Raw genomic sequence first — 27,921 nt, 5'->3', positions numbered from 1 at the left:
CTGTTTCAAACCTATTTGAAACTATTGGCTGCCTGCCTTCAATTCTATAAATCTGTTCTGCCTACCTGGTTGTTTGTGTGTACAATCATTACTTTACTTTACTTTCGGTCTCCCTCCCACGTCCCACTTCTCCAGGCACTTACCCATACTGCCCCTCATACAACAGTTTATGACGTTCTCTCCAAAACAGCAATATCTCCCCTTACGCAGAATGTTAACTTTTTTTCACCACTTGAAAGATTCAACGCATCGATGAATGTCGCGGGGATTCTATTATGAAGTGAGTGGTAGGAGTATCAATTCTGGACTACAATTTTACAACAACTTGTTTTGACAGGTAGGCTTATCTTAATCAGTGTACCATTTTGTCTTTACACCAAGGCTTCACTGATCGGGAAAATGTCAATTTCAGTGCGCAATCTGCGCGTTAGCCTATTTTGAGGTTATGTAGTGTGGTACTAGTAGGTGTAACGTTTTTCCAATGTGGGAATAATAATTAATTAAACTTAAGAAAAGTACTATTGAAGTAGATGTACATATAAAACGAAATAATGAACTCAATAGTTTTCTTAAATATGACACTGATGACAAAAGTCACATACAAGGATAGTTAGTACTCGATGACATTCGATAGCCTACCAAATGGAAATGTGTAGGGTGTTCTCAGAGGTGTGTATAGGTATTAAAATATATAACTATATATGTCCTATGAAAACTACTAATATGAAAAATGTCTTAATATGACTATCAAGTTTGTTAAGACGCTATCGGCCTGAAAATGGCTATCCAAGGTAAGGAGGTGAGAGCAGCCAGGTAAAGAAAGATATGTGGAGCTGCCTAGTAAATATTGCCATTGTAAATATAACCACGAGTTTAGGGTTTGTTTTATTACTTTCTAGTGATGGAGCAGTATAGAATACTTTCCAAAATACATTATTGGCACATTTCTACAGTAATTACAAGTCAGTTCATCAAATTTCTGCCCTGCTTGAGCTGCCTCTGTCAACTGTAAGGGCTGTTATTGTGAGGTGGAAACCTGTAGGAGCACCAACGGCACAGCCACTAAGTGGTAGGCCACACAAGCTCACAGAACGAAATTGCTGAAGCGTGTAGCACATAAAAATCGTCTGCAACACTCACTACAGAGTCCCAAACTGCCTCTGGAAGTAACGTCAGCACAATAACTGTTTGTTGGGAGCTTCGTGAAAGAGAACGCTACCTGCTCAAATGCATAATACCAACTGTAAAGCTTGGCTGAAGAGGATTAATGGTCTGGGGCTGTTTTTCATGGTTTGTTGCTAGGCCCCTTAGTTCCAGCGAAGGGAAATCTTAACACTTAGAATGACATTCTAGACGATTCTGTGTTTTAAACTTTGTGGCAACAGTTAGGGGAAGGCCCTTTCCTCTTTCATGACAATGCCCCGGTGCATAAAGTGAGGTCCATACAGAAATGCTTTGTCGAGATCAGTGTGGAAGAACTTGACTGTCCTGCACAGAGCTCAGACCTTAACCCCATCGAACACCTTTGGGATAAATTGGAAAGACTGCGAGCCAAACACCAGTCCCCGACCTACTGTAACTAATGCTCTTGTGGCTGAATGGAAGCATGTCTCCGCAGCAATGTTCCAACATCTAGTGGAAAGCGTTCCCAGAAGAGTGGAGGCTGTTATAGCAACAAAGGGGGGACCAACTCCATGTTGATGCCCATGATTTTGGAATGAGATATTCGATGAGCAAGTGTCCACATACTTTTGGTCATGTAGTTGAAGTTATTTTAAAAGAGATGGCTAACAACAGCATGCAAACTGCAATAAAAAGCACAGTTCCACGTACCTGATGATGATCATTTGAAACTTAACTTCTTGTTGAAAGTTACTGTTTAAAAGGGAGACGCTAACAAATTAGCAACAACATCCTCTTCGAATAACACCTGCTGCAGCCACTGCAAACTAGCCTACAACAAAAGCCAGGTAGTTAAACCGTTGCTCGCTATTGCACAGGGACGTGTTGGCCTTCGAGAAGGCATACGTTTCCATGCATTTTTGTAAAAACAGTCCAACCCATTACAAGTCAATGTGATTGGTTGATTCCACTGTCACTCTAAAAACGTTGCCCTAATACAATTAAATGTCAGATGCCTTCTATCAAGCTTCTGATGGCCTAGCCAATGGCTGATTTATCTCCCCAGAGACCACCATAGAAAAATCCTGATTGGATCTTTTTTTTCTCTTCAGTGTTATACTCCTTTCCTTTCCAACAAAAACTGAATAGATTTAATCAGAACATTATTGAAAATAATATAACAATTATTATTTGTATTATTTTATACATCCTTAGCCTTTCTCTGTCTAAAGAATCCATATGTTCTACTGGACATGTTGAACTCTTGTCATGGTGACGATTTTACAAAATTACAGTCTTGGTCTTGAATTGGACTCACATTTTTCTGGTCTTGGTCTTGACTCAATCTCAAACCTCTCGTCCCCCTCCCGGTCTTGGTCTTGACTCGGTCTTGCCCCCCCCCCCCCCCCCCCCCCCTCTGGTCTTGGTCTTTACTCAGACTCAGACTCAATTCGCTCCAGTCTTGGTCTTGAATCAGTCTCACTTAAGGTGGTCTCGAACAGAACACTGCTAGGTAAAACTAAATAGTGTAGCATAATACACAACAGACAACTCATGCCAATGGAACTGCCCAGAGTCTAGACTCTCTAGACAACCTTAAAATCACCAAATGGTTTTCTGTTAGACAAGTTTCAAGAGTAAGGTCCTGGAATGTACGTCCATGTTTCTGAGAAGAGATGACTAACACTACCATAGTGTCAAATGTATCTGTGTCATCTTGCTCATCGGTGAAGTCAAACCAGTAGAACTGATAAATAAGAATACCAATCAGGGACTCTATGACCTTTAGAGTGTTGAGGACAACGTGTCTGACTATGTGGGTGTACATGGCTAGACCTGCCTGAGATACTGTCAATACAAGAATGAACTAGGCCCCAGGAATCATAGCGATGAACACACAGATGTCATAGCACACTTTACACATTACTGCTACCTCTTCCCAAGACACACATGGGGGAGGAGGAGGGGGGGAGGGGTCTGTTATGATTAATCATAAAGATAAGAGTTGCATTTTTACAACAGAGAGCTCAGCTTTCCTTTCAATTGTGACAGTCTACAGCAAGTCCTATGGTTTTGTAGTGTTTAATAACCTTTCAGAACAGTAGAGGATAGCCAGAATGATCAGGAATACAGCTGTATCCAATTATTCAAGGAATGCACCCTTTGTATGAAAAAGCTGGGGAGTCGAGAGAGAGAATATGGCTGGCTAGCTTTCTCAAAGTATTTTCCTCTCCCCTTTCCTTTCCTCCTCAGCTGAGCTCTGTTGGAAATGCCACAGCGCCCTCTCTGATGTGAGGATGAGGTCCTACACCAGAGGGGCCCCCACAGCGTTCTTCATAAGTCTACTGTGGCCCCTGGTGTCCCCGGTGGTAGGGGTGGGAGAGGAGACGGACCCCACTGGAGGGATACCCTTCATGGGAGGGAACTACGATGGACACCCCATGCTGTTTTTCGGCCAGGGTGAGGTGGAGGAGTTGCAGGCGGCAGCTGCTGGGACTCACCGGGAGATGGCTGCAAGGATCCGCGAGGCGGGGGAGGCCATGCTGGAGCACCCTGAGGAATACCTGCCCCCCTGGAGCCCGGCCGAGTACAGCGCCCGCTGGAACGAGGTGTATGGAAACAACCTGGGAGTGTTGTCTATGTTCTGTCTGCTCTACCCACACAGGGCCGGGGCCCTTGACCTGGCCAAGGATTACATGGAGAGGATGGCAGCTCAGCCTAGTTGGTATATTTTCTATCTTGGTTTTTCCCATATTTTTGTGTACATCTTCTTATCTGAGATATTGCTGCAGAAAGCACATCTAAATGCAATCAATTGTCTGTGAACATCATCCCTACTTATAGGGACAAGAAATATGAGATACAATCTGTGGAAACAGTTTCTGAGTAGTTACTCAAATTCAGCCCCTGTGGGAACAGTTACTGTGTACCGTAGATACTCAAATTCAACCCCTGAGTGAATTGCTTGCTTCTCAATTGCAGAAAACTGCAGCTTAATCAATGTATTTGTCCTCTGTACATCACCATGTGTCCACTGGGGATACATGACAAATCCTACTCCCCTTCTTTATGGCCAGACGTGCAAGTAGAGATGCATTGTGGTCCGATGGGCCTGTGGTCCAGGAAATATGTTTAGCAGCTGTTCGAATTCACTGCTGAACATGCCCCCGTTGAAAGGAAATGAAATGTTCAGATGTTGAGCTGCCTGGCCTGGTGCAGTGGGATGGGAGGACTAGGGTTTCAGCCTCTACTACTGCTCTGGATTAGAGGTCAGAGGCTGAAATAGTCATTTGACTGGGGTTCTCTGAGTGGTTACATGGGAAATCTTATCTGCTGTTCACATTGTTCACCCCCAACCAAAAGGATGTGCTAATGGCGGTCCCAGTCTACAGAATCAGAAGGGAATCGCTTAAAGTCTGAATTATGTTATATTTTAATCAAAAGTATATGATATTTATTTAACCGTACTAGGCTATCCTGCAGACTTGTTCACATAGGCTAAGAAGAGGGCATCTATGAGATAGCATGTTGTTTCTGTATTTTAACCAACCCTTAACAGTACTGTACTTCAGATGACCCCGACCTCCTGTGAGGGTTGTGATTGTGAAACTTCTGTGGTTTTAAGATTTTCACTAACAGTACAGTATATAAAGTCCTTTATAACAAGCTTTCTCTGCACGTCGCAAGCCAAGGAATTCAGTGTTAAGGAGGGGTCTCTGACATGAGGCAAGGCATTTTACTGTCGCAAACAATTTTGGTCATGGCGCCTGCGTTCTCAGAACGTCTTTGCTTTTAGCTTCATGGTCAGAGGGCTTCCCTTTTCCAGTTTCACCTTCTCCTTAGCTCTCATTCCTTTTTCAGAAAACAGCATTACCTCAGCCTCATTGTTTAAATCCTCTACTTAGTCTTTAGCTGCTGCGTCTAGCCACCCCGTTCAGAGGGAGAGACAAGGTTTTCTTCTGGGTACTGACCAGAAGCATTAGTGCCAATACTTCTCACAATATTTGTCCATGGCACAAGTTAACAAATGAAAACCCACTGAGCACATTTTCCCAGTTTAACCACATACAATGTGAGCACTCTCCTCAGCCACACATTTACTATAGTTTCTGAATCTCACAGGGATCCTTAAAAGTGGCTCTGACAACTTGTCGAGGAGAACCATATTCCCGACCGGTAAACTCCAGCTTGTGGCATACTCTGGTCCCTGGTTTATTTTAAGGCAGTCCATGTGTAAACACACAGAAGAGACGTCTTGTGTGCTTTGGCGTAATGTAATATACAGTACAGTACAGCAGTACTCATTCTAAATACTTTAACAGTGCATTAAACTTGGTTTGTGAACCAAAGACAGTCGTCAAAAAAAAACAGTGCCCCTTTTATTCAAATTCATTTCTTCCCATGTAGAAGGCACATTCATTTAGCTTCTACACAGCTCTTTGACAGGTGGAAATAATGTATTAGTTACATAAAATTGAAAAAATGTGTTGTTGCCTACCCTTACCACCTAGGGGCGACCCGTCAGGAAGCCCAGGATCCAGTTGAAGAGGGAGGTGTTTAATCGCAGGGTCCTTAGCTTTGTGGGCACTATGGTGTTGAATGCTGAGCTGTAGTCAGTAAACAGCTTGAGATTGCATCATCTGTGGATCTGTTGAGGCGGGATATGAATTGTAGTGGGTCTAGGGTTTCCGGGATGATGGTGTTGATGTGAGCCATGACCAGTCTTTCAAAGCAAAGAAGTGAGTGTTACACGGCGGTAATCATTTATCAATGATGTTGCTCTTGCTGCGGGCGATTCCCTGATCCACCTCTACGCAGACAACACCATTCTATATACTTCCGGCCCGTCCTTGGACACTGTGCTATCATACCTCCAAACGAGGTTCAATGCCATACAACACTCCTTCCGTGGCCTCCAACTGCTCTTAAACGCTAGTAAAACCAAATGCATGCTTTTCAACCGTTCGCTGCTTGCACCCGCACGCCTGACCAGCATCACCACCCTGGATGGTTCCGATCTTGAATATGTGGACATCTATAAGTACCTAGGTGTCTGGCTAGACTGTAAACTCTCCTTCCAGACTCATATCAAACATCTCCAATCGAAAATCAAATCAAGAGTCTGCTTTCTATTCCGCAACAAAGCCTCCTTAACTCACGCCGCCAAACTTACCCTAGTAAAACTGACTATCCTACCGATCCTCGACTTCGGCGATGTCATCTACAAAATTGCTTCCAACACTCTACTCAGCAAACTGGATGCAGTTTATCACAGTGCCATCCGTTTTGTCACTAAAGCACCTTATACCAGTCGGCTGGCCCCCGCTACATATTCGTCGCCAGACCCACTGGCTCCAGGTCATCTACAAGTCCATGCTAGGTAAAGCCCCGCCTTATCTCAGTTCACTGGTCACGATGGCAACACCCATCCGTAGCACGCGCTCCAGCAGGTGTATCTCACTGATCATCCCTAAAGCCAACAACTCATTTGACCTCCTTTCGTTCCAGTTCTCTGCTGCCTGTGACTGGAACGAATTGCAAAAATCGCTGAAGTTGGAGACTTTTATCTCCCTCACCAACTTCAAACATCTGCTATCTGAGCAGCTAACCGATCGCTGCAGCTGTACATAGTCTATCGGTAAATAGCCCACCCATTTTTACCTACCTCATCCCCATACTGTTTTTATTTATTTACTTTTCTGCTCTTTTGCACACCAATATCTCTACCTGTACATGACCATCTGATCATTTATCACTCCAGTGTTAATCTGCAAAATTGTAATTATTCGCCTACCTCCTCATGCCTTTTGCACACAATGTATATAGACTCCCCTTTTTTCTACTGTGTTATTGACTTGTTAATTGTTTACTCCATGTGTAACTCTGTGGTGTCTGTTCACACTGCTATGCTTTATCTTGGCCAGGTCGCAGTTGCAAATGAGAACTTGTTCTCAACTAGCCTACCTGGTTAAATAAAGGTGAAATAAAAAATAAATAAAAAATAAAATAGGCAGGTTAACTATGGTGGTCTGTTTGAAACATGTAGGTATTACAGACTTGGAGAGGGAGAGGTTGAACATGTCAGTTTAAGACATTTGTCAGTTGGTCCACGCATGCTCTGAGTACACGTCCTGGTAATATGTCTGGCCCCGCGGCCTTGTGAATGTTGACCTGTTTAAATGTCTTAAAGGTCTCACATCGGCTACGGAGAGAGTGATCACACAGTCGTCCAGAACAGCTGGTGCTCTCATGCATGCTTCAGTGTTGCATGCCTCAAATCGAGCACAAAAGGCCTTTGGCCCGTCTGGTAGGATCGACTCACTGGGCATCTCGCGGCTGGGTCTCCCTTTGTAGTCCGTAATAGTTTGCAGCCCTGCCACATCTGAGCTGGGATAAAAAAAATCACATTTTAAAGTAAGGCAGCTTCTTTGATATCTGGCACGGAGTAAAGTGTATGGGTCCATGTGATGAGTGGAATGGATTTCTACCTACAGTATGACTTTTATATGTTCTGAGAAGAATGATTGTCAAGATGGGGATGCTCAAAATACAATTTCCTTATTGGATTTTTATTTTACTGCCACATTTTACTGTAATTTTTACTATAATTACACAGAGAGAGCTTTTTAAGACCTTTTTAACACCTTAGCAGGTGTTATATGATATTAGCGCATGGGTAAGGACTAATTTGCGTAATTTCACAATTAGTAGCTCTTAAAAAAACAATTCAGTCAGCATTCAAAATGTATGAGGTGCCAGCTACCTTTGACATTGCACAGAGTGCACTATATATCACTTTAAAAGGCAGTATATGTTGTTGGACTTCAAAGCATGTGTGAAGATGCTGTTTTTGCTATTTAGATCTTTGCCAAATCAGAAAATGGGCCTGAGAAAAATAAGTTAAAGTCTACACATTCGATGACATTTAACTTACAAGAATATGTAGTTAACATTTTCTATTTTTATTGTAGCTTATAGTTCTGAGCGAATAGTTTGTTTTGAGGTCAGTTTGGTTTTGGTTCGATGAAAAAATAATTAATAACCAATGGATTTTGGTTTCGATAATGTTTTTAGACATTAAATGCACTATGCTTTATGTGAGTTGAATGCTGTAGCAACACATAATACAACTTTTCATATGCCATCATGGTAGTGACTGCACATTACTGCTTATCACTTAACCATCCTTTCTTAACACTTTAATCAAATATTTCAGTTTTGTGTATATTACATTTTTTTCAGGCCTATTTGATGACTTTATTATTTGATTCCAAGTCATCATCTCTATAGAGCTGCTGTCTGACAAAGCCACCATTTTGGTAGTGTTTCAAAGTAAATAAGGCATACTTTTAGGACTGCTGAATAATAAATATCAGTCTTAGCTCAGACAAGTAGGTGCACAATGGATTATAGGGACAAGAAATTCCACGTTAGTTAATTAATATGTTTTCTACACTAAACTTTGTAGAATATTGGCCTTTTGGAAAGCCCCCTACATTGCTCAGTTCGAACTTGATCTGATTTATCCAGAGAAACTGCTCATTGCGCTCACAGAAAAAAATGAACGAAATGGAAATTCAAATAATTGAACAGATGTCTTTCAATTCGTTTTTTTTTTTTTTAAAGAGAAAGCTCTAGCTGCCTTCCTTGGGCTTGAGTGAAAAAGGAATTTCAATTAATTCAAGACTATTCGTAAGGATACTACATATTGTGTTAAGTCTTTCAAAGTAAGGAAATGGCACAATATAAATCTGTATTTATCACAGAGGACTATACTCATCAATCATTTTCTGTGTGTTGCAGGTTGGTTAAAGATGCTCCTTGGGATGAGGTTCCTGTAGCCCACTCTCTGGTTGGCTTCGCTACAGCCTATGACTTCCTGTATGAGTACCTGAGCAAGGTGCAGCAGGAGCACTTCCTGCGGGTGATCGGTAATGCTACGCGCTTCATGTATGAGAAGTCCTACGTCCGTGGCTGGGGCTTCCAGTACCTGCACAACCACCAGCCCACCAACTGTGTGGCTCTCCTCACTGGCAGCCTGGTCTACATGGCCCAGGGTGAGTACATCTGGTCCATACACTGTGAACGTGTGTGTGTGTGTGTGTGTGTGTGTGCAGATAAACACAAACAAATGTATTATTACATCATCAGCTTTCAGAGGGTTCCTACAGTTTTTACTCTGTAACCTAGATCATGTCATTTTGGTGGTGGATCATTCTTGATACACACAGGAAACTGTTGAGTGTGAAAAACCCAGCAGCGATGCAGTTCATGACCCACTCAAACCAATATTTCGGGCAGCTACTACAATACCCCGTTCAAAGGCACTTAAATCCATGTCTCAATTGTCTCAAGGCTTAAAAATACTTAATTAACCTGTCTCCTCCCCTCCATCTAAACTGATTGGAGAGGATATAGCAAGTGACATCATTAAGGGATCATAGCTTTCATCTGGATTCACCTGGTCAGTCTATGTCATGGAAAGAGCAAGTTTTGTACACTCAGTGTAGATCCAGTAGATTGTTCAGTTTCTACTTAGTCTATTCATGTTCCTGGAATACTGTGGCCTCTTCTTGTTAACTTGTGTCACATCCTGAGTTAGTCAAACATTCTGGGCTGGAATTTCCATTCAGTGAGCCCGGGTTTATTCTCCATAGCTGCACTTAATCCCTCATAATTGTTTCTCCAGCGGAGACTCTCCACACGATTCCATAACATTCTGGATTGACCTTTTCCCAGTGTTTCTCTTAGTAGAGACTTAAGGAAGGAACACAAGCCTGAAAAAAAGGGCCTTATTATTTCCTGCTCATTTCAAAACTGTTCCTTCTATTGTTTTGCTTTCAATTTCCTGGTTGTGTTTTATTGGATGTTTCAGGCAGAGAGGCAGAGAGGCCAAAGGAAGGTGAAGTTGTTCTTGTTGTTCCCAGCAGTGCTATGGTATAACTTGCTTTGTTTACAAGGGATGTGTGAATGAGAGTTGATGTCAACTAAATGACAGCATGGAGATTACTGTGGTAATCCTGTTTTTTCTTGGAGTCTGGTTTATGATACTGAGCGGAGGGTTGAAAAAAAGGGGGGGGGTGCAGACTGGATAATTATAGTACCCCTTTTGTTTTGAATCAGCTTTTTTGTTTCAAGTCCAGGAAAAACTGAGTTTGGTCCAGCAGCTTTGGTTGTTAACTCTTCTGTTACCTTGGAGATAAACGTCATTTGGTCATGGCCTGGGGTCTATGTACTGACTGTGTTAAATGGTTAAAGCTGACTTTGCACCTGTATGTTTTTGATCAGCTGCAAATTGTTAAAAGGTAGCTTAACTAACTAACAGTTTTGCATAGGGTATAGCAGATTGAGAAAAGGCAGATAACCGTTACCTTGCTCATTCTTGGACCAGTTATTTAGGGGCCTAACTCTGGCATAATTATTTTACTGTGTGCATATTCACTTCCTGCATTCCTTTGTCATGAATTTATCATTCATATCCTGTGCAAAAGTATGACATTACAGGAAAATATTATTCTATCAAGAACCCAGTGAAGAAATGGAACTTTGCCACTAAGGTTCTGCCAGAAATCAATCCTAGCAAACATTGGCTTCATGTCACATTTAATTCAGAGCCATTGTGTTGCACATGTCTATAGTACTGAGATTTATGAAAGAATACAGCACCTCTCTTTAAAATATGTGTATTATTTTATAGGGGATGTAAAAAGCTCATTTGAAGCATTTATTTAGAGGAAGGGATAGGCTCCATCTGTTGGAAATAAAGGAAAACATATCTGTCCAAAGCATAAAACCTCTTAAGACCTCTATGAGAAAGTTAATCTCAGCATATAGCTACTGTGTACACTATAGTCTTATCATCAGAAGGGATATTGTATGGGCTCTATCCAAAGGGTGAGTCACGGGGAGAGAGTGGATCAGATGACTAGATCGCAGGACAGCAGCTGATATGGGATCAGTGCATTCTGGATTCCGGTGTCTGCATGTTGACGCTTGGCGGCTGGTCTGACTTGCTGGGATCCTAATTGGACAGCCATGTGTGCAGTAGTTTACCATGGGTTCATCAGTACTTAACCATCAGGATTTCACCCTAGGACCTGAATCATCCACCTGGCTGCTACGGCCACCAGGTGCTCAAGTGCTCAAGTTGTATTATTTAGTGTAGAATGTTGGGACATTCAAAGTCATAGCCACAATCAGACTATATTGTGTTGCTTTCTTAAACAAAAGCTGTTATACATGAACACTTGATTGATTTGTGAAAAAGTGTCTATTTTACACGTACTGTATAACCTATGGGCAAAGTGGGTTGAGTCGACCAAGTTCCCTCGTTATTTCAATGTAATTTACATCATATTCAAACACGAATTAACAACAGGGTTGGTTTACATTTTGACAGTTTGTTGAGAACTTTATCAGATGTCAAATAGAAAAGTACCAGTCAAAAGGTTGGACACAACTACTCATTCAAGGGTTTTCTTAATTTTGACTATTTTGACTATATATTTTATATTTGAGATTCTTCAAAGTAGCCACCCTTTGCCTTGATGACAGCTTTGCACATTCTTGGCATTCTCTCAACCAGTTGTGTTGTGACATGGTAGGGGTGGTATACAGAAGATAGCCCTATTTGGAAAAATACCATATATTTTAAGTCCATATTAAGTCCATATAAGTCCATATTATGGCAAGAACAGCTCAAATAAGTGAAGAGAAATGACAGTCCATCAAACCCTAAGACATGGAGGTCAGTCAATCCAGAAAATGTCAAGAACTTTGAAAGTTTCTTCTAGTGCAGTCTTAAAAACCATCAAGCGCTATGATAAAACTGGCTCTCATGAAGACCGCCCACAGGAAAGGAAGACCCAGAGTTACCTCTGCTGCAGAGGATAAGTTCATTAGAGTTGACATAGTTCAAGTAACAGCCACATCTCAACATCAACTGTTCAGAGGAGACTGCGTGAATCAAGTCTTAATGGTCGAATTGCTGCAAAGAAACCACAACTAAAGGACACCAATAATAAGAAGAGACTTGCTTGGGCCAAAAAACACAAACCAATAGACATTAGACTGGTGGAAATCTGTCCTTTGGTCTGATGAGTCCAGATTTGAGATTTTTGGTTCAAACCGCTGTGTCTTTGTGAGACGCAGAGTAGGTGAACGGATGATCTCCGGATGTGTTGTTCCCACCGTGAAGCATCAAGGAGGAGGTGTGATTGTGTGGGAGTGCTTTGCTGGTGACACTGTCTGTGATTTATTTAGAATTCAAGGCACACTTAACCAGCATGGCTTTCATCAAGACAAAGGCTAGCTACTTTGAAGTGTCTAAAATCTAAAATATATTTTTATTCGTTAAAAACTTTTTGGGTTACTACATGATTCCATATGTGTTATTTCATAGTTATTATGTCTTCACTATTATTCTACAATGTATACAATTGAAAAATAAAGAAAAACCCATTAATTAGTAGGTGTTTCCAAACTTGTGACTGGTACTGTAGATCTGCTGTCTTTGCCCGGTGGGTACAGTATGGAAAATGATTTTGCCAATACTCTCAGCTTTAAGCAATTGTCTAGACTTGTTGATTCTCCCACCTTGTATAATCTAAACCCACTTGATTGGCATCATGTCAATAAATGAAGCAGAAACTGAAGCAGAAACTCTTGTCAGCCCACTATCATTGCATTTAACCTATGTCATATGTCATATTTGGTTATTTCATTCTTAGAAATCATTCTTTGTTCATTCTTAGAAATGAAACAAGAGGCTTCAGGAATTTTCCTCAACTGGGTCCAGACACCTTTTTTGTGATTTCACAAATTTAGAGAAACTTTCCCCGGACAGCAAATCCCCCAACAAGGCTCCAAAAAACCACCCAAATACATCATTTTAGAATTGGCAAAGCTCTTAGTATTGTGATGTAGGTCTTTGGATGCTGTACACATTAAATTGTGTAATGCCGAACTTTATCCGCAATGTTATTTTCCATTTTGTTGTGTCTCGAGCGATACATCTCCGTCCATTTTACAGGTAACTGCCAAAAGAAAAGAAACACTTGAGTAAACGAGTGATACAAAGTATATTGAAAGCATAGGGTACTTCCACACAGGAAGTTCCAGACACTTGTAGAATCTATGCCAAGGTGCATTGAAGCTGTTCTTGCATGTGGTGGCCCAACACCTTATTAAGACGCTATATGTTGGTGTTTCCTTTATTTCGGCAGTTACCTATAGCAGCAGGCTACACAGAAAATGGAACCGCTCGAGACGGCTCGAGTTGCGGGAAAGGGCATATAACTTGGCGGATAAAGTTCAGAATGACACAACTTCATGTGTACAACATCTAAAGACCTGCATCACAAAGCTTTTCTGTTTCTAAAAGGATGTTTTGAGGTGTTTTATTTTTTATTTTGTTCATGTTTTTTAGGGCCCCCATACTACACAATGAGGATGAGGAAGTGATTTGCTGTTTGGGGTAAGTTTCTCTAAAACATGTCAAATCACAAAATAGGTTTTTGGACCCTTCTAGAACATGCCATTTAAATCAAAAATGGAGATTTGGTTGTAAAAAAGAGAACTTCTCTTTTAATGGCTCATCAAATCATAATTATTTTTTTAACTCAAAGGAGTAGAAGGCAAGTCAAATGGCACCATATAAATAGTAAATCCCTTGACCTCCCACATTCCTGCGAACCACAGCGTCATGGTGCGGGCAACTAATGTGTACTGATGAGGGCTCCAGAGCTCCAGAGCCAGTAACATCACTAACAGCATGGCTGAAGAGAAGCCATAGATAAGGCCCCAGCATGACAGCAGCATTATCCACTCAGCCAGGCATTAGGTAAACTGAGGCACATCATTAGGCTCCAGATCGATTGTGGAGGTCATGGCTAGAGCACAGTGTTACTGTACGTGATGTGATTGAGCCATGGGTGGTAGAATTTCTTACTGGTCATTAAGATTATTTTGACTTTATAAAATGAATCAGATTAGTTTGGGTATTCCCCTGACTTGATTTAATTCTATGTATTTTTTTCTATTCTTTTCTATGTACTTTTTATATTCTATTGTAATTATATAAAACATGTTGGTTCATTAATTCTTACATGATGCCCTTGTCTAAAAATGGAAAATGCAGAACCGTCCAAACAGTGTGTGGACTTGAGAGTATGGAACCGGAGTGTGGGCAATAGTGTAGTGAGATGCTGTTTGTGTAAATGTGGTCTTTGTGTGCCTGCAGTTCCTGTTTAATGGTAAATACCTGCTCTGTGTAGGCCACTGATCTGCTAGCCCAAACCAAACACAGGGGTGGACTCCGGCTCAGGGGCTGGGCTGTGGGCACCGGTGAGTGGGTGGCTGGAGCCAGTCCACTAGGTAGCTGCCAGGCACCAGTGAACGACTGGGATTCCTCAATGAAGTGTGGCTGGAGTGTTTATGTGGTCACTTCTTCTCATAGTAAACTCTGTGTGTGATCCAGAGAGAGAGAGAGAGAGAGAGAGAGAGAGAGAGAGAGAGAGAGAGAGAGAGAGAGAGAGAGAGAGAGAGAGAGAGAGAGAGAGAGAGAGAGAGAGAGAGAGAGAGAGAGAGAGAGAGAGAGAGAGAGAGAGAGAGAGAGAGAGAGAGAGAGAGAGAGAGAGAGAGAGAGAGAGAGAGAGAGAGAGAGAGAGAGAGAGAGAGAGAGAGAGAGAGAGAGAGAGAGAGAGAGAGAGAGAGAGAGAGAGAGAGAGAGAGAGAGAGAGAGAGAGAGAGAGAGAGGCAGAGAGGCTATACATTAGTCTGGTATGGTAGTATCATGCTTTCCATATAACGTGAGTATGAAGTCCCTGAAAATTAAGAAATCTGAATTTTAAATGACTGAGTAGCTTTAACTGCATGTACAACTACAGTACCTCACTTTAGACCACATATTACACCTATTTACTTAGTTAAAGTCAATGCAACAAACACTTTAGGTGGCTGACAGCAATCTATCTCAAACCCACTAAGCTGACCCTGGTTTCTCCTCTGTTCCGTTCCAGGTTATCTGCAGGAGGCCTACCTGTGGACTAAGCAGGTTCTGGCCATCATGGAGAAGTCTATGGTGCTCCTCCAGGATGTGACGGACGGCTCGCTGTACGAGGGCGTGGCCTACGGGACCTACACCACCCGCTCTCTATTCCAGTACTTATTCCTGGTGCAGAGACACTTCTCCATCAGCCACTTCGACCACCCCTGGCTCCACAAACACTTTGCATTCATGTACAGGACCATCCTGCCAGGTAATACAACAATTGATGTTGTACACTCTGCTCTGCTCTGCCATTCAATTGCATAGAACATAATTAATGTTTCCTTTTGCAGACGTTGCTTGGTTCTATTGACTTTTTACCTCTAACTGTGCAGTCTAGATATCACGTGACATATTAAAAGGTCATATGGATATTGTATAGGGAGCAAGACCATTTTTTAAAGGAAATACAGTGCCAGTCAACAATCTGTGAATAAGTGTTCATAAATGCCTTAGTGAACTGCTGAGGCACCCACCCTGGCCCTGCATCCAGCCAGCGTCCTTCTTGGCAATGTTTCCCAAGTTCGAAGTAGATTAGGTATGAAACCCCCTGAGTGCATTACCACCATGTTAGAGAGTGTAACTACTCATTTGTCCTGATATGGGATATGCATGCGTGCACTTAATAGCTTCCTGGAGGTCTGTCAGAGCTGTGCTGATCCCTCTCCTCTGCTCTCCTGTCCTTTTCTGGCTGACTGTCTGAAAGTCAGGGGGAGGGCAGTGCTGGAGGAAGGGCCTCCTCCCAACACTTTGTATTGTATTGTATTGACTGGGGCTGAGCAGCTGTAGGAGATCTAGATTTGGAATCCCACCATATTCGGCATGAGGCATTTGTTTGTCCAAGATCTAGCTTTGCATCACGGCAGGAATGTTGTAAACAGACGGTATTTCAGAATGGGAAACACACACCTAGTATCACACCGCTTGTGCACTATCACAGCTCAGGTTGTGACCCAGATGCAGACACAGGAGGTGGATAGTTCCAAACTCAGAATATTTATTTTACCAGTGGTAGAAAAAGTACCCAATTATCATACTTGAGTAAAAGTATAGATACCTTTAACAGAAAATGACTAAAGTAAAAGTGAAAGTCACCCAGTAAAATACTACTTGAGTAAAAGTCTAAAGTTATTTGATTTTAAATATACTTAAGTATAAAAAGTAAATGGAATTTCAAAGATATACTTAAATATCAAAAGTAAAATTAATTATATATGGCAAACCAGACGGCACAATTTTCTTGTTTTTTTAAATTACGGATAGTCAGGGGCACACTCCAACAATAAGACATCATTTACAAATGAAGCATTTGTGTTAAGTGAGTCCGCCAAATCAGAGGCAGTAGGGATGACCAGGGATGCTCTCTTGATAAGTGCGTGAATTGGACCTTTTCTGTCCTGTTAAGCATTCAAAATGTAACGAGTACTTTTGGGTGTCAGGGAAAATGTATGGAGTAAAAAGTAAATTATTTTCTTTAGGAATGTAGTGGAGTAAAATTAAAAGTTGTTAAAAATATAAATAGTAAAGTAAAGATACCTCAAAAAATGACTTATGTTTTGTACTTTGTACTTACAGTTGAAGTCGGAAGTTTACATACACCTTAGCCAAATACATTTAAACTCAGTTTTTCACAATTCCTGACATTTAATCCTAGTAAATATTCCCTGTCTTAGGTCAGTTAGGATCACCACTTTATTTTAAGAATGTGAAATGTTTGAGTTTAAACGGACAATGCACATTAATCAACGTTTCAGTAAACGTGCTGACTGTCCCTGTCTGCATGTTTTTTGTTCACAAATCTGATTGTCCCTGTCTGCATGTTTTTTGTTCACAAATCTGACTGTCCCTGTCTGCATGTTTTTTGTTCACAAATCTGATTGTCCCTGTCTGCATGTTTTTTGTTCACAAATCTGACTGGCCTTGTCTGCATGTTTTTGTTCACAAATCTGATTGTCCCTGTCTGCATGTTTTTTGTTCACAAATCTGACTGGCCCTGTCTGCATGTTTTTTGTTCACAAATCTGATTGTCCCTGTCTGCATGTTTTTTGTTCACAAATCTGATTGTCCCTGTCTGCATGTTTTTTGTTCACAAATCTGACTGGCCTTGTCTGCATGTTTTTGTTCACAAATCTGATTGTCCCTGTCTGCATGTTTTTTGTTCACAAATCTGACTGGCCCTGTCTGCATGTTTTTTGTTCACAAATCTGACTGGCCTTGTCTGCATGTTTTTTGTTCACAAATCTGACTGGCCCTGTCTGCATGTTTTTTGTTCACAAATCTGATTGTCCCTGTCTGCATGTTTTTTGTTCACAAATCTGATTGGCCTTGTCTGCATGTTTTTTGTTCACAAATCTGACTGGCCCTGTCTGCATGTTTTTTGTTCACAAATCTGATTGTCCCTGTCTGCATGTTTTTTGTTCACAAATCTGATTGTCCCTGTCTGCATGTTTTTTGTTCACAAATCTGATTGGCCTTGTCTGCATGTTTTTTGTTCACAAATCTGACTGGCCCTGTCTGCATGTTTTTTGTTCACAAATCTGATTGTCCCTGTCTGCACGTTTTTTGTTCACAAATCTGATTGTCCCTGTCTGCATGTTTTTTGTTCACAAATCTGACTGGCCCTGTCTGCATGTTTTTTGTTCACAAATCTGATTGTCCCTGTCTGCATGTTTTTTGTTCACAAATCTGATTGTCCCTTTCTGCATGTTTTTTGGTCACATCTGATTGGCCCTGTCTGCATGTTTTTTGGTCACAAATCTGATTGGCCCTGTCTGCATGTTTTTTGTTCACAAATCTGATTGGCCCTGTCTGCATGTTTTTTTGTGACAGTGTGATAGGTGGTGCAGTTATGTGTGTCTGGTGGCAGTGTGTTCCAGACATGGGAAGCTCTCACAGAGAAAGCAGATTGACTAAAGGTGCTTTTCCATAATTAAGGGAAATATGCAGTCACCTCTCATGGCATACCTTGTGGATCTGCTGCCATATGTTTGGGTTTTCTGTTTAACAAAAATGCTGAGTGGAGGTCATTTCAGGTCATTTGGATCTTGAATACAAGACATGCGTCGGTGTATTGCACAAGATTTTCCTAACTCAGGAGCTCATGCTTTCTAAGGATGTAACCGTGATGATGGCTATTGGGCTTTCTATCAAGCACTTTGAGAGCATGTTTGTAGACAGACTGAATGGGTTTTAATGTTGTACAGCAAGCTTCGGCCCAACTAGTCAAGCAGTATGTTAAGTGGGGGAGTGTCATAGATTTGAAGTACAGTTTTGCTACCTCTGTAGTCAAACAATTTCATATAAATCGGAAATTAGCTAGGTTGAATTTGGTTATTTGAATTGCCTTTTTCACCTGCTTTTTAAAAGAGAGGTTGGAATCAAGTATGATGCCAAGGTACTTAACATCCGATACCACCTGGAAATTATCCCCTGACACATAGACATCTGGCTCAGTAGCAATGGTTGCCCTCTTTGTGAAGAACATGCAGATAGTTTATTTTACATTGAGATGCAAACACAAGTCACGGAGCCACTTTGTAACCTGGACCATTACAGTAGTGAGTTCTTGTGCAGCTTCTTGTTTGGTCTTTGCATGCGCATATATCACTGTATCCTCTGCATACATTTGAACTTCAGACCCAGTACAGACAGAAGGCAGATCATTAATGTACAGGCTGAGCAGGAAGGACCCCAGTATTGACTCTTGGGGCACACCCACATCATAACTAAGAGTGGGCGACATCTCATTGCTCACTCACTGACACACTGAGGTCTGCCTTGAAGATATGATTTCATCCATCTCAAGGCATCGGGGGAAAAGTTGAACTTGGACAATTTTGTGATGAGAACCTCATGGTTAACAGTATCAAAAGCATTCCTTAGGTCCAGAAACACAGCCCCAACAACGCCCCCTTTGTCCATCTTGGACAAAGGCCATCCACTGCTTTCCACTCCGGTGAGTATCGCTGGCTCGGAGATGTTAGGCCCAGGATTCAGTTGCACATCCCCGGAGAGCAGGAGGGTAGTGAACAGGTATTTTAACATTTTACGATTAATGTTGGACTTGTGTTTGTTACGCCTAAGTGATTCAGTGGAATAGGGAGTGAGGTAGACTTGGCCATTATTCAGAACATTATGGTATGCCGTGTACTGTCCGCTCCTGTGGAACGGTGAACCAATGTGTTTTGTGTTGATATTCTCCGGCAGTAGATTGATTGTGTCATCCCAGCAAGGACGCACAGAGATTATCAGTAGAGCAGCTACATGACTGACAATCATGGCAATGTACTGGAGATAAAACACAGAATTGTGCTTTAAATCTTTAGTTACTGGAGTTACTTAGCTGGGGTCGGCGTACACCGGATGTTTTAGACAGAATAAGAGCATCTGGAGGAGAAGCAGCACCTGCCGCAACAACCTCCCTTCCGTCTGCCATCTCATGTCAGAATAATAGTAGAGAGCATTATTTATTTGAGATTTTATTTCTTTCATCACATTCCCAATGGGTCAGACATTTGTATACACTCAATTAGTATTTGGTAGCATAGCTTTTAAATTGTTTAACTTGGGTCAAATGTTTCAAGTAGCCTTCCTTCTCGCACACGCTTTTTCAGTTCTGGCCACACATTTTCTATCGGATTGAGGTCAGGGCTTTGTGATGGCCACTCCAATACCTTGACGTTTTTGTCCTTAAGCCATTTTGCAACAACTTTGGAAGTATGCTTGGGGTCACTGACCATTTGGAAGACCCATTTGTGACCAAGCCTTTAACGTCCTGACTGATGTCTTGAGATGTTGCTTCAATATATCCACATAATTTTTCAACTTCATGATGCCATCTAGTTTGTGAAGTGCTCCAGTCCCTTTCTGCAGCAAAGCACCCCCACAACATGATACTGCCACCCCATCCCCCAGCTTCACGGTTGGGATGGTGTTATTCAGATTGCAAGCCTCCCCATTTTTCCTCCAAACATAACAATGGTCATTATGGCCAAACAGTTCTATTTTTGTTTCTTCAGACCAGATGACATTTCTCCAAAAAGTACGATATTTGTCCCCATGTGCAATTGCAAACCGTAGTCTGTATTTTTTATGGTAGTTTTGGAGCAGTGGCTTCTTCCTTGCTGAGCGGCCAATCGAGTTATGTTGATATAGGACTCATTTTACTGTGGATAGAGATACTTTAGTACCTGTTTCCTCCAGCATCTTCACAAGGTCCTTTGCTGTTGTTCTGGTATTAATTTGCACTTTTTGCACATTGATTTGATTCGCACATTGATTTGCACTTTTCGCAAAGTACGTTCATCTCTAGGAGACAGAACGCATCTCCTTCCTGAGCGGTTTGAGGTCTGCGTGGTCCCATGGTGTTAATACTTGCATACTATTGTTTGTACAGATGAACGTGGTACCTTCGGGTGTTTTGAAATTGCTCCCAAGTATGAACCAGATTTGTGGAGGTCCACAATTTGTTTCCAATATCTTGTCTGATTTATTTTAATTTTCCCATGATGTCAAGCAAAGAGGCACTGAGTTTGAAGATAGGCCTTGAAATACATCCACAGGTACACCTCCAATTGACTCAAATGATGTCAATTAGCCTATCAGAAGTTTGTAAAGCATTTTATGGAATTTTCCAAACCCAAGCTGTTTAAAGGTATAGACAACTTAACGTATGTAATCTTCTGACCCACTGGAATTGTGATACAGTGAATTATAAGTGAAATAATCTGCCTGGAAACAATTATTGGAAACATTACTTGTGTCATGCACAAAGTAGATGTCCTAACCGACTTGCCAAAACTTTAGTTTGTTCACAATACATTTGTGGAGTGGTTGAAAAATGAGTTTACTGACTTCCACCTAAGTGTATGTAAACTTCCGACTTCAACTTTAAGTACTTTACAAAGGGTCGAGGTTCGTAATCCAAGGCTGGGTCAAACAGGGACAGAACGGCAAGCAGGCTCAGGACATGCAGATACGTCAGATCCGGGAAGACTAGAAAAACAAAGTTGAGAGCAGGCGAACCAGGAAACACGCTGGTAAAACCTGACAAGACAAGACAAACTGGCACAGACAAACAGAAAACACAGGTATAAATACACAGGAGATAACTGGGAGACACCTGGTAGGGGGTGGAGACAAGCACAAGACAGGTGAAACAGATCAGGGTGTGACAGTCTGATTTTGGTTATTGCTGTTGTTGTTTTTGACTTATAAACAATTTATTGTGGTTAAATATTTACTACTGGTTGCTAGATTTTAATATACCTTTTAATGCCAAACTGACATTCTTCTTAGATCCTGAGAGTAAGCTAAATTTATGGGAACCGTGTGTTTTGGGGAAATGGCTTCAGCAATAAAGCTAGGGAGATGCTAATTTCAACAGGGCCTGTAGTTTCTCTTTCCCTTTTAGGACATGGCATGCCATGCATTTTTTACATTTGTGTTAAAAATGCAAAAATTCTGTTGAAGCTACATATGTAAGATTTACAGTGTATTTGAGGTTTAACAAAGGCTTCTAAGTGTTTATACAAATGTATAATAATCCACATAATAATTCATATTTATAATCCACATAATAATTCACATTTCCTGTTGCTGCAGGATTATTTTCCTGCTGTAGCAAACTGCCTTAAATTAAGATTCTACAATGCCTTTAGAAAGTATTCAAATCCCTTGACTTTTTTAAACATGTTGTTGTGTTACAGTCTGAATAAAAATGTTATTAAATATAAATTTTGTGTCACTGGCCTACACATAATAACCCATAATGTCAAAGTGGAATAATGTTTGTAGAAATGTTAACAAAATTAATTTAAAAATTCAAAGCTGTAATGTCTTCAGTCAATATGTCCTGCCTGCTCCCCCTTCCTGGCGCTCAGGGGCGCCAGGGTGCCCATCATTACGCACAACTGTCACCATCGTTACGCGCACACGCACGTATTTGTACTCACCTGGACTCCATTCCTTTGTTGATTCTCCCTCCTATATCTGTCTGTTTCTCGGTTTGATCCCAGTGTCAGCATTAATGTCGTTATGTTTCCCCTGTCCAGACGCTGTCCGGGTTTTGTTTCATGTACATTATTTATTAAACATCACTCCCTGTAGTCTGTCCTTACACATAAAGTTTGAATAGTAATTGACTCAAGACATTGCAGCATTTCATTTTTTAAATTAATTTGTAAACATTTCTAAAAACATAATTTGTTATGGCAAGCCTAAATAAGTTCAGGAGTAAACATTTAGCAATAATAGTGGTTAACATGATTTTTGAAGAACTACCTGATCTCTGTACCACACACATACAATTATCTGTAAGGTCGCTTCGTCGAGCAGTGAATTTCAAACCCAGATTCATCCACAAAGACCATGGAGGTTTTCCAGTGTCGAAGCAAAGAAGGGAACCTGTTGGTAGATGGGTAAAAAAGCAGACATTGAATATTCCTTTGAGTAATTAATGACACATCTGCCTGTGAAGTAATTAATTACACTTTGGATGGTGTATCAATACACCCAGTCAATACAAATGTCAGCGATTGGGTGCAGAGTTATAGCGGAGTCAGGCGCAGGACACAGGTATTAACAGAACTGAGTTTACTCAAAATATCAAGCAAAATTCCAAATAGGAACATACAAAAAACACTAGCACAAAACACAACCACTAACCACATAAACAATCACGGACAGAACAGGAATGTATGCCAGAGGGTTAAATAAGGAACGTGATATGTAATAGAAACCAGGTGTGTGTGTAATACAGACAAAACAAAACGAAACTGAAACATGGATCGATGGTGACTAGAAAGCCGGTGACGTCGACCGCCGAACACCACCCGAACAAGGAGAATGGCCGACTTCGACGGAAGTCGTGACAACAAAGATACAGACGTCCTTCCTAACTCAGTTGCCGGAGAGGAAGGAAACCGCTCAGGGATTTTACCATGGTGACTTTAAAACAGTTACAGAGTTTAATGGCCGTGATAGGAGAAAACTGAGGATGGATCAACAATGCTGTAGTTACTCCACAATACTAACCTAATTGATAGAGCGAAAAGAAGGAAAACTGTACAGAATAAAAACTATTCCAAAACATGCATCCTGTTTGCAACAAGGCACTAAAGTAATACTGAAACAAATGTGGCAAAGCAATTCACTTTTTGTCCTGAATACAATGTGTTATGTTTGGAGCAAATCCAATACAACACATTACTGAGTACCACTCTCCACATTTTTTAGCATAGGGGTGGCTGCATCATGTTATGGGTATGCTTGTAATCGTTAAGGACTGAGGAGTTTTCCAAGATAAATAGCACAGGCAAAATCCTAGAGGAAAACATTGTTCAGTCATCTTTCCACCAGACACCAGACACTTGGAGATGAAATTCACCTTTTAGTAGGACAATAACCTATACCACAAGACCAATTATAAAATGGGTGGTTCGAACCCTGAATGCTGATTGGCTGACAGCCGTGGTATATCACGGGTATAACATCGGTATGATAAAATATTTGTATTTACTGTTCTAATTACATTGGTAACCAGTTTATAATAGCAATAAGGAATAGCAATAAGGCACCTCAGGGGTTTGTGATATATGGCCAATATACCACGGCTAAGGGCTGTGTCCAGGAACTCCACATTGCTACGTGCATAAGAACAGCTCTATATCATACCCATGGTATACCCGTGATATATCACGGCTGTCAGCCAATCAGCATTCAGGGCTCAAACCACCCATTTTATAATTAGTCTTGTGTTTTAGTTATTGTCCTTATTCCTGAGTAGCCTAGTTACAGTTTTGACTTAAATCGTCTTGAAAATAAATGTCAAGACTTGAAAATGGCTGTTTTCACAGTTTGAAGAATTGCAAATATTGTACAAACCAGGTGTGGAAAGCTCTTAGAGACTTAACCAGAAAGACTCTGTTATCACTGTCAATGGTGATTCTAACATGTATTGACTCAAGGGTGTGAATACTTATGTAAATGAGATACTGTATTTCATTTTCAATACTTTAGCAAAAAACATGTTTTCACTTTGTCATTTTGGGGTATTGTCTCTAGATGGGTGAGGGAAAAAAATATTTAATACATTTTTAATTCAGGCTGTAACACATCAAAATGTGGAAAAGGTCAAAGGGTATGAATAGTTTCTGAATGCACTGTATATGTATACAACATGTACCATATTTCTTACATTTTGTAGACTACTCAAGATGGAATCATAAGAAGGTATATTGTTTGTACAACCAAACTGAACCTTGGACTGATCAGTATGTAGTGGTCACTTCAAATTTGTAAGAGTTTTATGATAATAACATTCAATATTTCCCTAACAAACCAGTATGAAAAGCCACTATTGCAGTTGCCTCCTCCTACATTTTAACTGTAAAATAATCCATATGGATCTTGGCCCTGGCCTGTTCCATCTCACCAGGGTTCCAGAGGACTGTAGCTGTAGCAGATTCCAACTACAATTGGTTCTACGGGCCTGAGAGCCAGCTGGTGTTCCTGGACCGATACGTGATGAGGAACGGCAGCGGGAATTGGCTGGCTGATCTGATCCATCAGAACCGGGTGCTGGAGGGGCCAGGACAGGCCGGGAAGGGACAGAGATGGTGCACACTGCACACAGAGTTCATCTGGTGAGACTGAGTCACTCTTTCTCTCTCTCTCTTTCGCTCTTGTCTGTTGGTTTAGTTTTACTGTTAAATGTGCTGTATTGTATGGATTTAGGCCTAAAGTTTATTATCATACTGATAATGAAATCATTTACACCATTCTGAATGTTAAATAGCATTTTGAGCAAACTTAATTTGTATGTATGAAATTAATATGTTGTTGTTTTTCAATTCTGCAGGTATGATCCAAGCCTGACTCCCAGGGCTCCTGCAGACTTCGGTACATCCCAACTCCACTACTTTGAGGACTGGGGGGTCGTCACGTATGGAAGTGCTTTACCTGCAGACACCAACCACACCTTCCTCTCTTTCAAGTCGGGGAAGCTGGGTGGACGGGCCATATTTGACATTGTTCACAGGAACAAGTACAAAGACTGGATCAAAGGGTGGCGGAACTTTAATGCTGGCCATGAGCACCCTGACCAGAACAGCTTTACGTTCGCCCCTAACGGTGTTCCTTTTATCACCGAGGCTCTGTACGGGCCCAAGTATACCTTCCTCAACAATGCAGTGCTGTTCTCCCCAGCTGTCTCAGGGAGCTGCTTCAAGCCATGGGAAGGTCAGGTCACCGAGGCCTGTGACTCCAAGTGGCTGAAGTACAAGGTGGGGCTGGCGGCGGACGCCCAGGGCAGGGTGGAGGCGGCTCTCGAGAGGCAGGGGATGGTGTTCATCCGTGGGGAGGGCCAGTCGGCCTACAACCCTGACCTGAAGATCAGGAGCTTCCAGAGGAACCTGCTGCTCCTGCACCCCCAGCTGCTGGTCCTAGTGGATCATGTCCATCTGGAGACAGACAGCCCAACCAGGGCCATGAGTGCCTTCTTCCACAACACGGACCTGTCCTTTAAGGACACCAAAATAGATGGTGTGCATGGAGCCTTTGTCAGACATGGTGAAGACCCGTATAAAATGTTCTGGATGGATGACACGGGCTTCAGTGAAAAGGGGGTATTGGGGTACTGGAACTATCCACGTGGTTACCCCTATAATGGCTCTAACTATGTGAATGTGACAATGCCACTGAGGTATCCACACACCAGGGTGGCCTATATCTTCTTTGGGCCGGGGGTGGACGTGCAGAGCTTTAGCCTGCGTGCTGATGCTAATAGGGTGGACATTTACCTGGCCACCAACGAGCACACCTACACCATCTACCTTCTGACAGGAGAGGTGACCAACAAGCCTCTGTTCGCCATGGTACTGGTGGACCAGAAGAAGATTGTGTTTGAGAAAGCAGCAGGAGTGCTGAACGACACGCCAGAGGAGGTGGAGGAGTATGTCAACGTAGTAGAGGACAACCTCCAGCATGCCAAGCCTGTTTTCCAGCAGCTGGAGAGACACATTCTGGGCAGGGTACTCAACACGGCCAGCTTCCGCAAGGCAGCTGAGCGCCTCCTACAGTTCTCAGACAAGAAGAAGACAGAGGAGGCTATCGAGAAAATGTTTGCTCTGACTAAGAAACAGGGCAAAGAAAAGGGGGCCAAGAAAGTCTTGGGGAACCTTGGGAACGAGCTCTCAGAGAGCCTGCCTGACATATTTGCACAGATCGAGGTGAGTGAGAAGAAACAGAGATCGAAGAGCACAAAGCGGATTATTGAGGAGAGCTCAGAGGAGGATGGAGACTCCAGGGCCTTTATGGATTATGGAGACTCAAATAAAGGCAGAAAGGGTGCCTTTGTGAAGGGTCGCAAGTTCAAGGAGGTCCACATGTCTGCAACAGCCAATAGTGACAGTCTGTCAAACGTAGCCTCTTATATCAGACTATTCCTAATCTTAAACATAGCCACCTTCTTCCTGCTACTGGCTGTGTTATTGACACGCTTCCAGAGAGGCAGAAGTCTACACACCCAAAGGTGTTTCTATGGCATTCTCCTCATCGACAGCTTAATTTTACTCTGCCTCTACTCTTCCTGCTCTCGCACACAGTGTTGACATCATTACTGTGCAACGACGGGGAATGTCAATGTACAGACAGACCTATTGAACTATTGTAGTTTGCCATGGGTGATTAAAATGCACCATACACCTCAGTCTGAGCCAAATCTACCTGATGGGTGTCCAGGAAATCATTCATTCCAAATAGGAATTGATAGACTTGACGATATTAAGCTAGACCACCTCTGAGATCCTAAGCTTCTGTGGAGCTTGAGAATGGAGTCTGTATAAACTTTGTCATGTACAGTTTTTAGATTAGACCCCCTGACTCATATCAAAGATCTCCAAGGCTAGCCACTAAAATGCAGATGTCTCTGCCTCTCTCTGTGTACGTTTTGACATGCAGTCTAAGTCATAAATAATATAGAAAGGTCAGGTGATTGTGGAGGCCAGGTCATCTGATGCAGCACTCCATCACTCTCCTTGGTCAAATAGCCCTTACACAGCCTGGAGGTGTGTTTTGGGTCAATGTCCTGTTGAAAAACAACTGATAGTCCCACTAAGCGCAAACCAGATGGGATGGCGTATCGCTGTAGAATGCTGTGGTAGCCATGCTGGTTAAGTGTGCCTTGAATTCTAAATAAATCACAGTTTCACCAGCAATGCACCCCCACACTATCACACCTCCTCATCCATGCTTCACGGTGGGAACCACACATGCAGAGATCATCCGTTCACCTACTGTACTCTGTGTCTCACAAAGACACTGCCGTTGGAACCAAAAATTTCACATTTGGATTCGTCAGACCAAAAGACAGATTTCCACTGGTCTAATATCCATTGCGGGTGTTTCTTGGCCAAGCAAGTCTCTTCTTCTAATTGGTGTCCTTTAGTAGTGTTTTTTTCGCAGTAATTCGACCATGAAGGCCTGTTGAGATGTGTTTGTTACTTGAACTCTGAGAAGCATTTATTAGGGCTGCAATTTGGCGTGCAGTTAACTCTAATGAACTTATCCTCTGCAGCAGAGGTAACTCTGGGTCTTCCTTTCCTGTGGTGGTCCTCATGAGAGCCTGTTTCATCAAAGCGCTTGATGGTTTTTGTGACTGCACTTGAAGAAACTTTCAAAGTTTTTGAAATGTTCCGTATTGACTGACCTTCATGTCTGAAAGTAATGATGGACTGTCGTTTCTCTTTGCTCAA

General features: G+C 41.9%; 1 protein-coding gene and 1 long non-coding RNA gene across 7 annotated transcripts in view; one reads left to right on the top strand and one right to left on the bottom strand.

Annotated features, from left to right (window-relative positions):
• Positions 1-1,954, bottom strand: part of LOC123990671 — a 56,880-nt gene extending 54,926 nt beyond the window's left edge. Inside the window, exon 1 of the long non-coding RNA XR_006830688.1 lies at positions 1,834-1,954. This is a non-coding gene — a long non-coding RNA (uncharacterized LOC123990671). The remainder of the gene's footprint in view (positions 1-1,833) is intronic.
• Positions 148-27,274, top strand: LOC123990667 (dermatan-sulfate epimerase-like). Of its 6 annotated transcripts, none has more exons than XM_046291402.1 (6): positions 148-280; positions 3,376-3,847; positions 8,926-9,179; positions 15,141-15,380; positions 24,606-24,813; positions 25,029-27,274. In XM_046291402.1, the coding sequence occupies exons 2-6, from the start codon at positions 3,420-3,422 to the stop codon at positions 26,776-26,778; spliced, it is 2,880 nt and encodes a 959-aa protein (XP_046147358.1). In that variant the 5' UTR covers positions 148-280; positions 3,376-3,419; the 3' UTR covers positions 26,779-27,274. The 6 variants fall into 6 exon arrangements, with proteins under 6 accessions (XP_046147358.1, XP_046147361.1, XP_046147362.1 ...); XM_046291401.1 differs by having other exon boundaries at positions 186-337; XM_046291405.1 differs by lacking the exons at positions 24,606-24,813; positions 25,029-27,274 and adding an exon at positions 13,550-13,597 and having other exon boundaries at positions 185-337; positions 15,141-15,278.
• The last annotated feature ends 647 nt before the right edge of the window (positions 27,275-27,921 follow it).

Source organism: Oncorhynchus gorbuscha, linkage group LG12 (assembly GCF_021184085.1).
Source record: "Oncorhynchus gorbuscha isolate QuinsamMale2020 ecotype Even-year linkage group LG12, OgorEven_v1.0, whole genome shotgun sequence".
Lineage (NCBI taxonomy): Eukaryota > Metazoa > Chordata > Actinopteri > Salmoniformes > Salmonidae > Oncorhynchus > Oncorhynchus gorbuscha.
The sequence above is the reverse complement of the archived record's forward strand: the minus strand, read 5'-3'. Positions and strand labels throughout refer to the sequence as shown.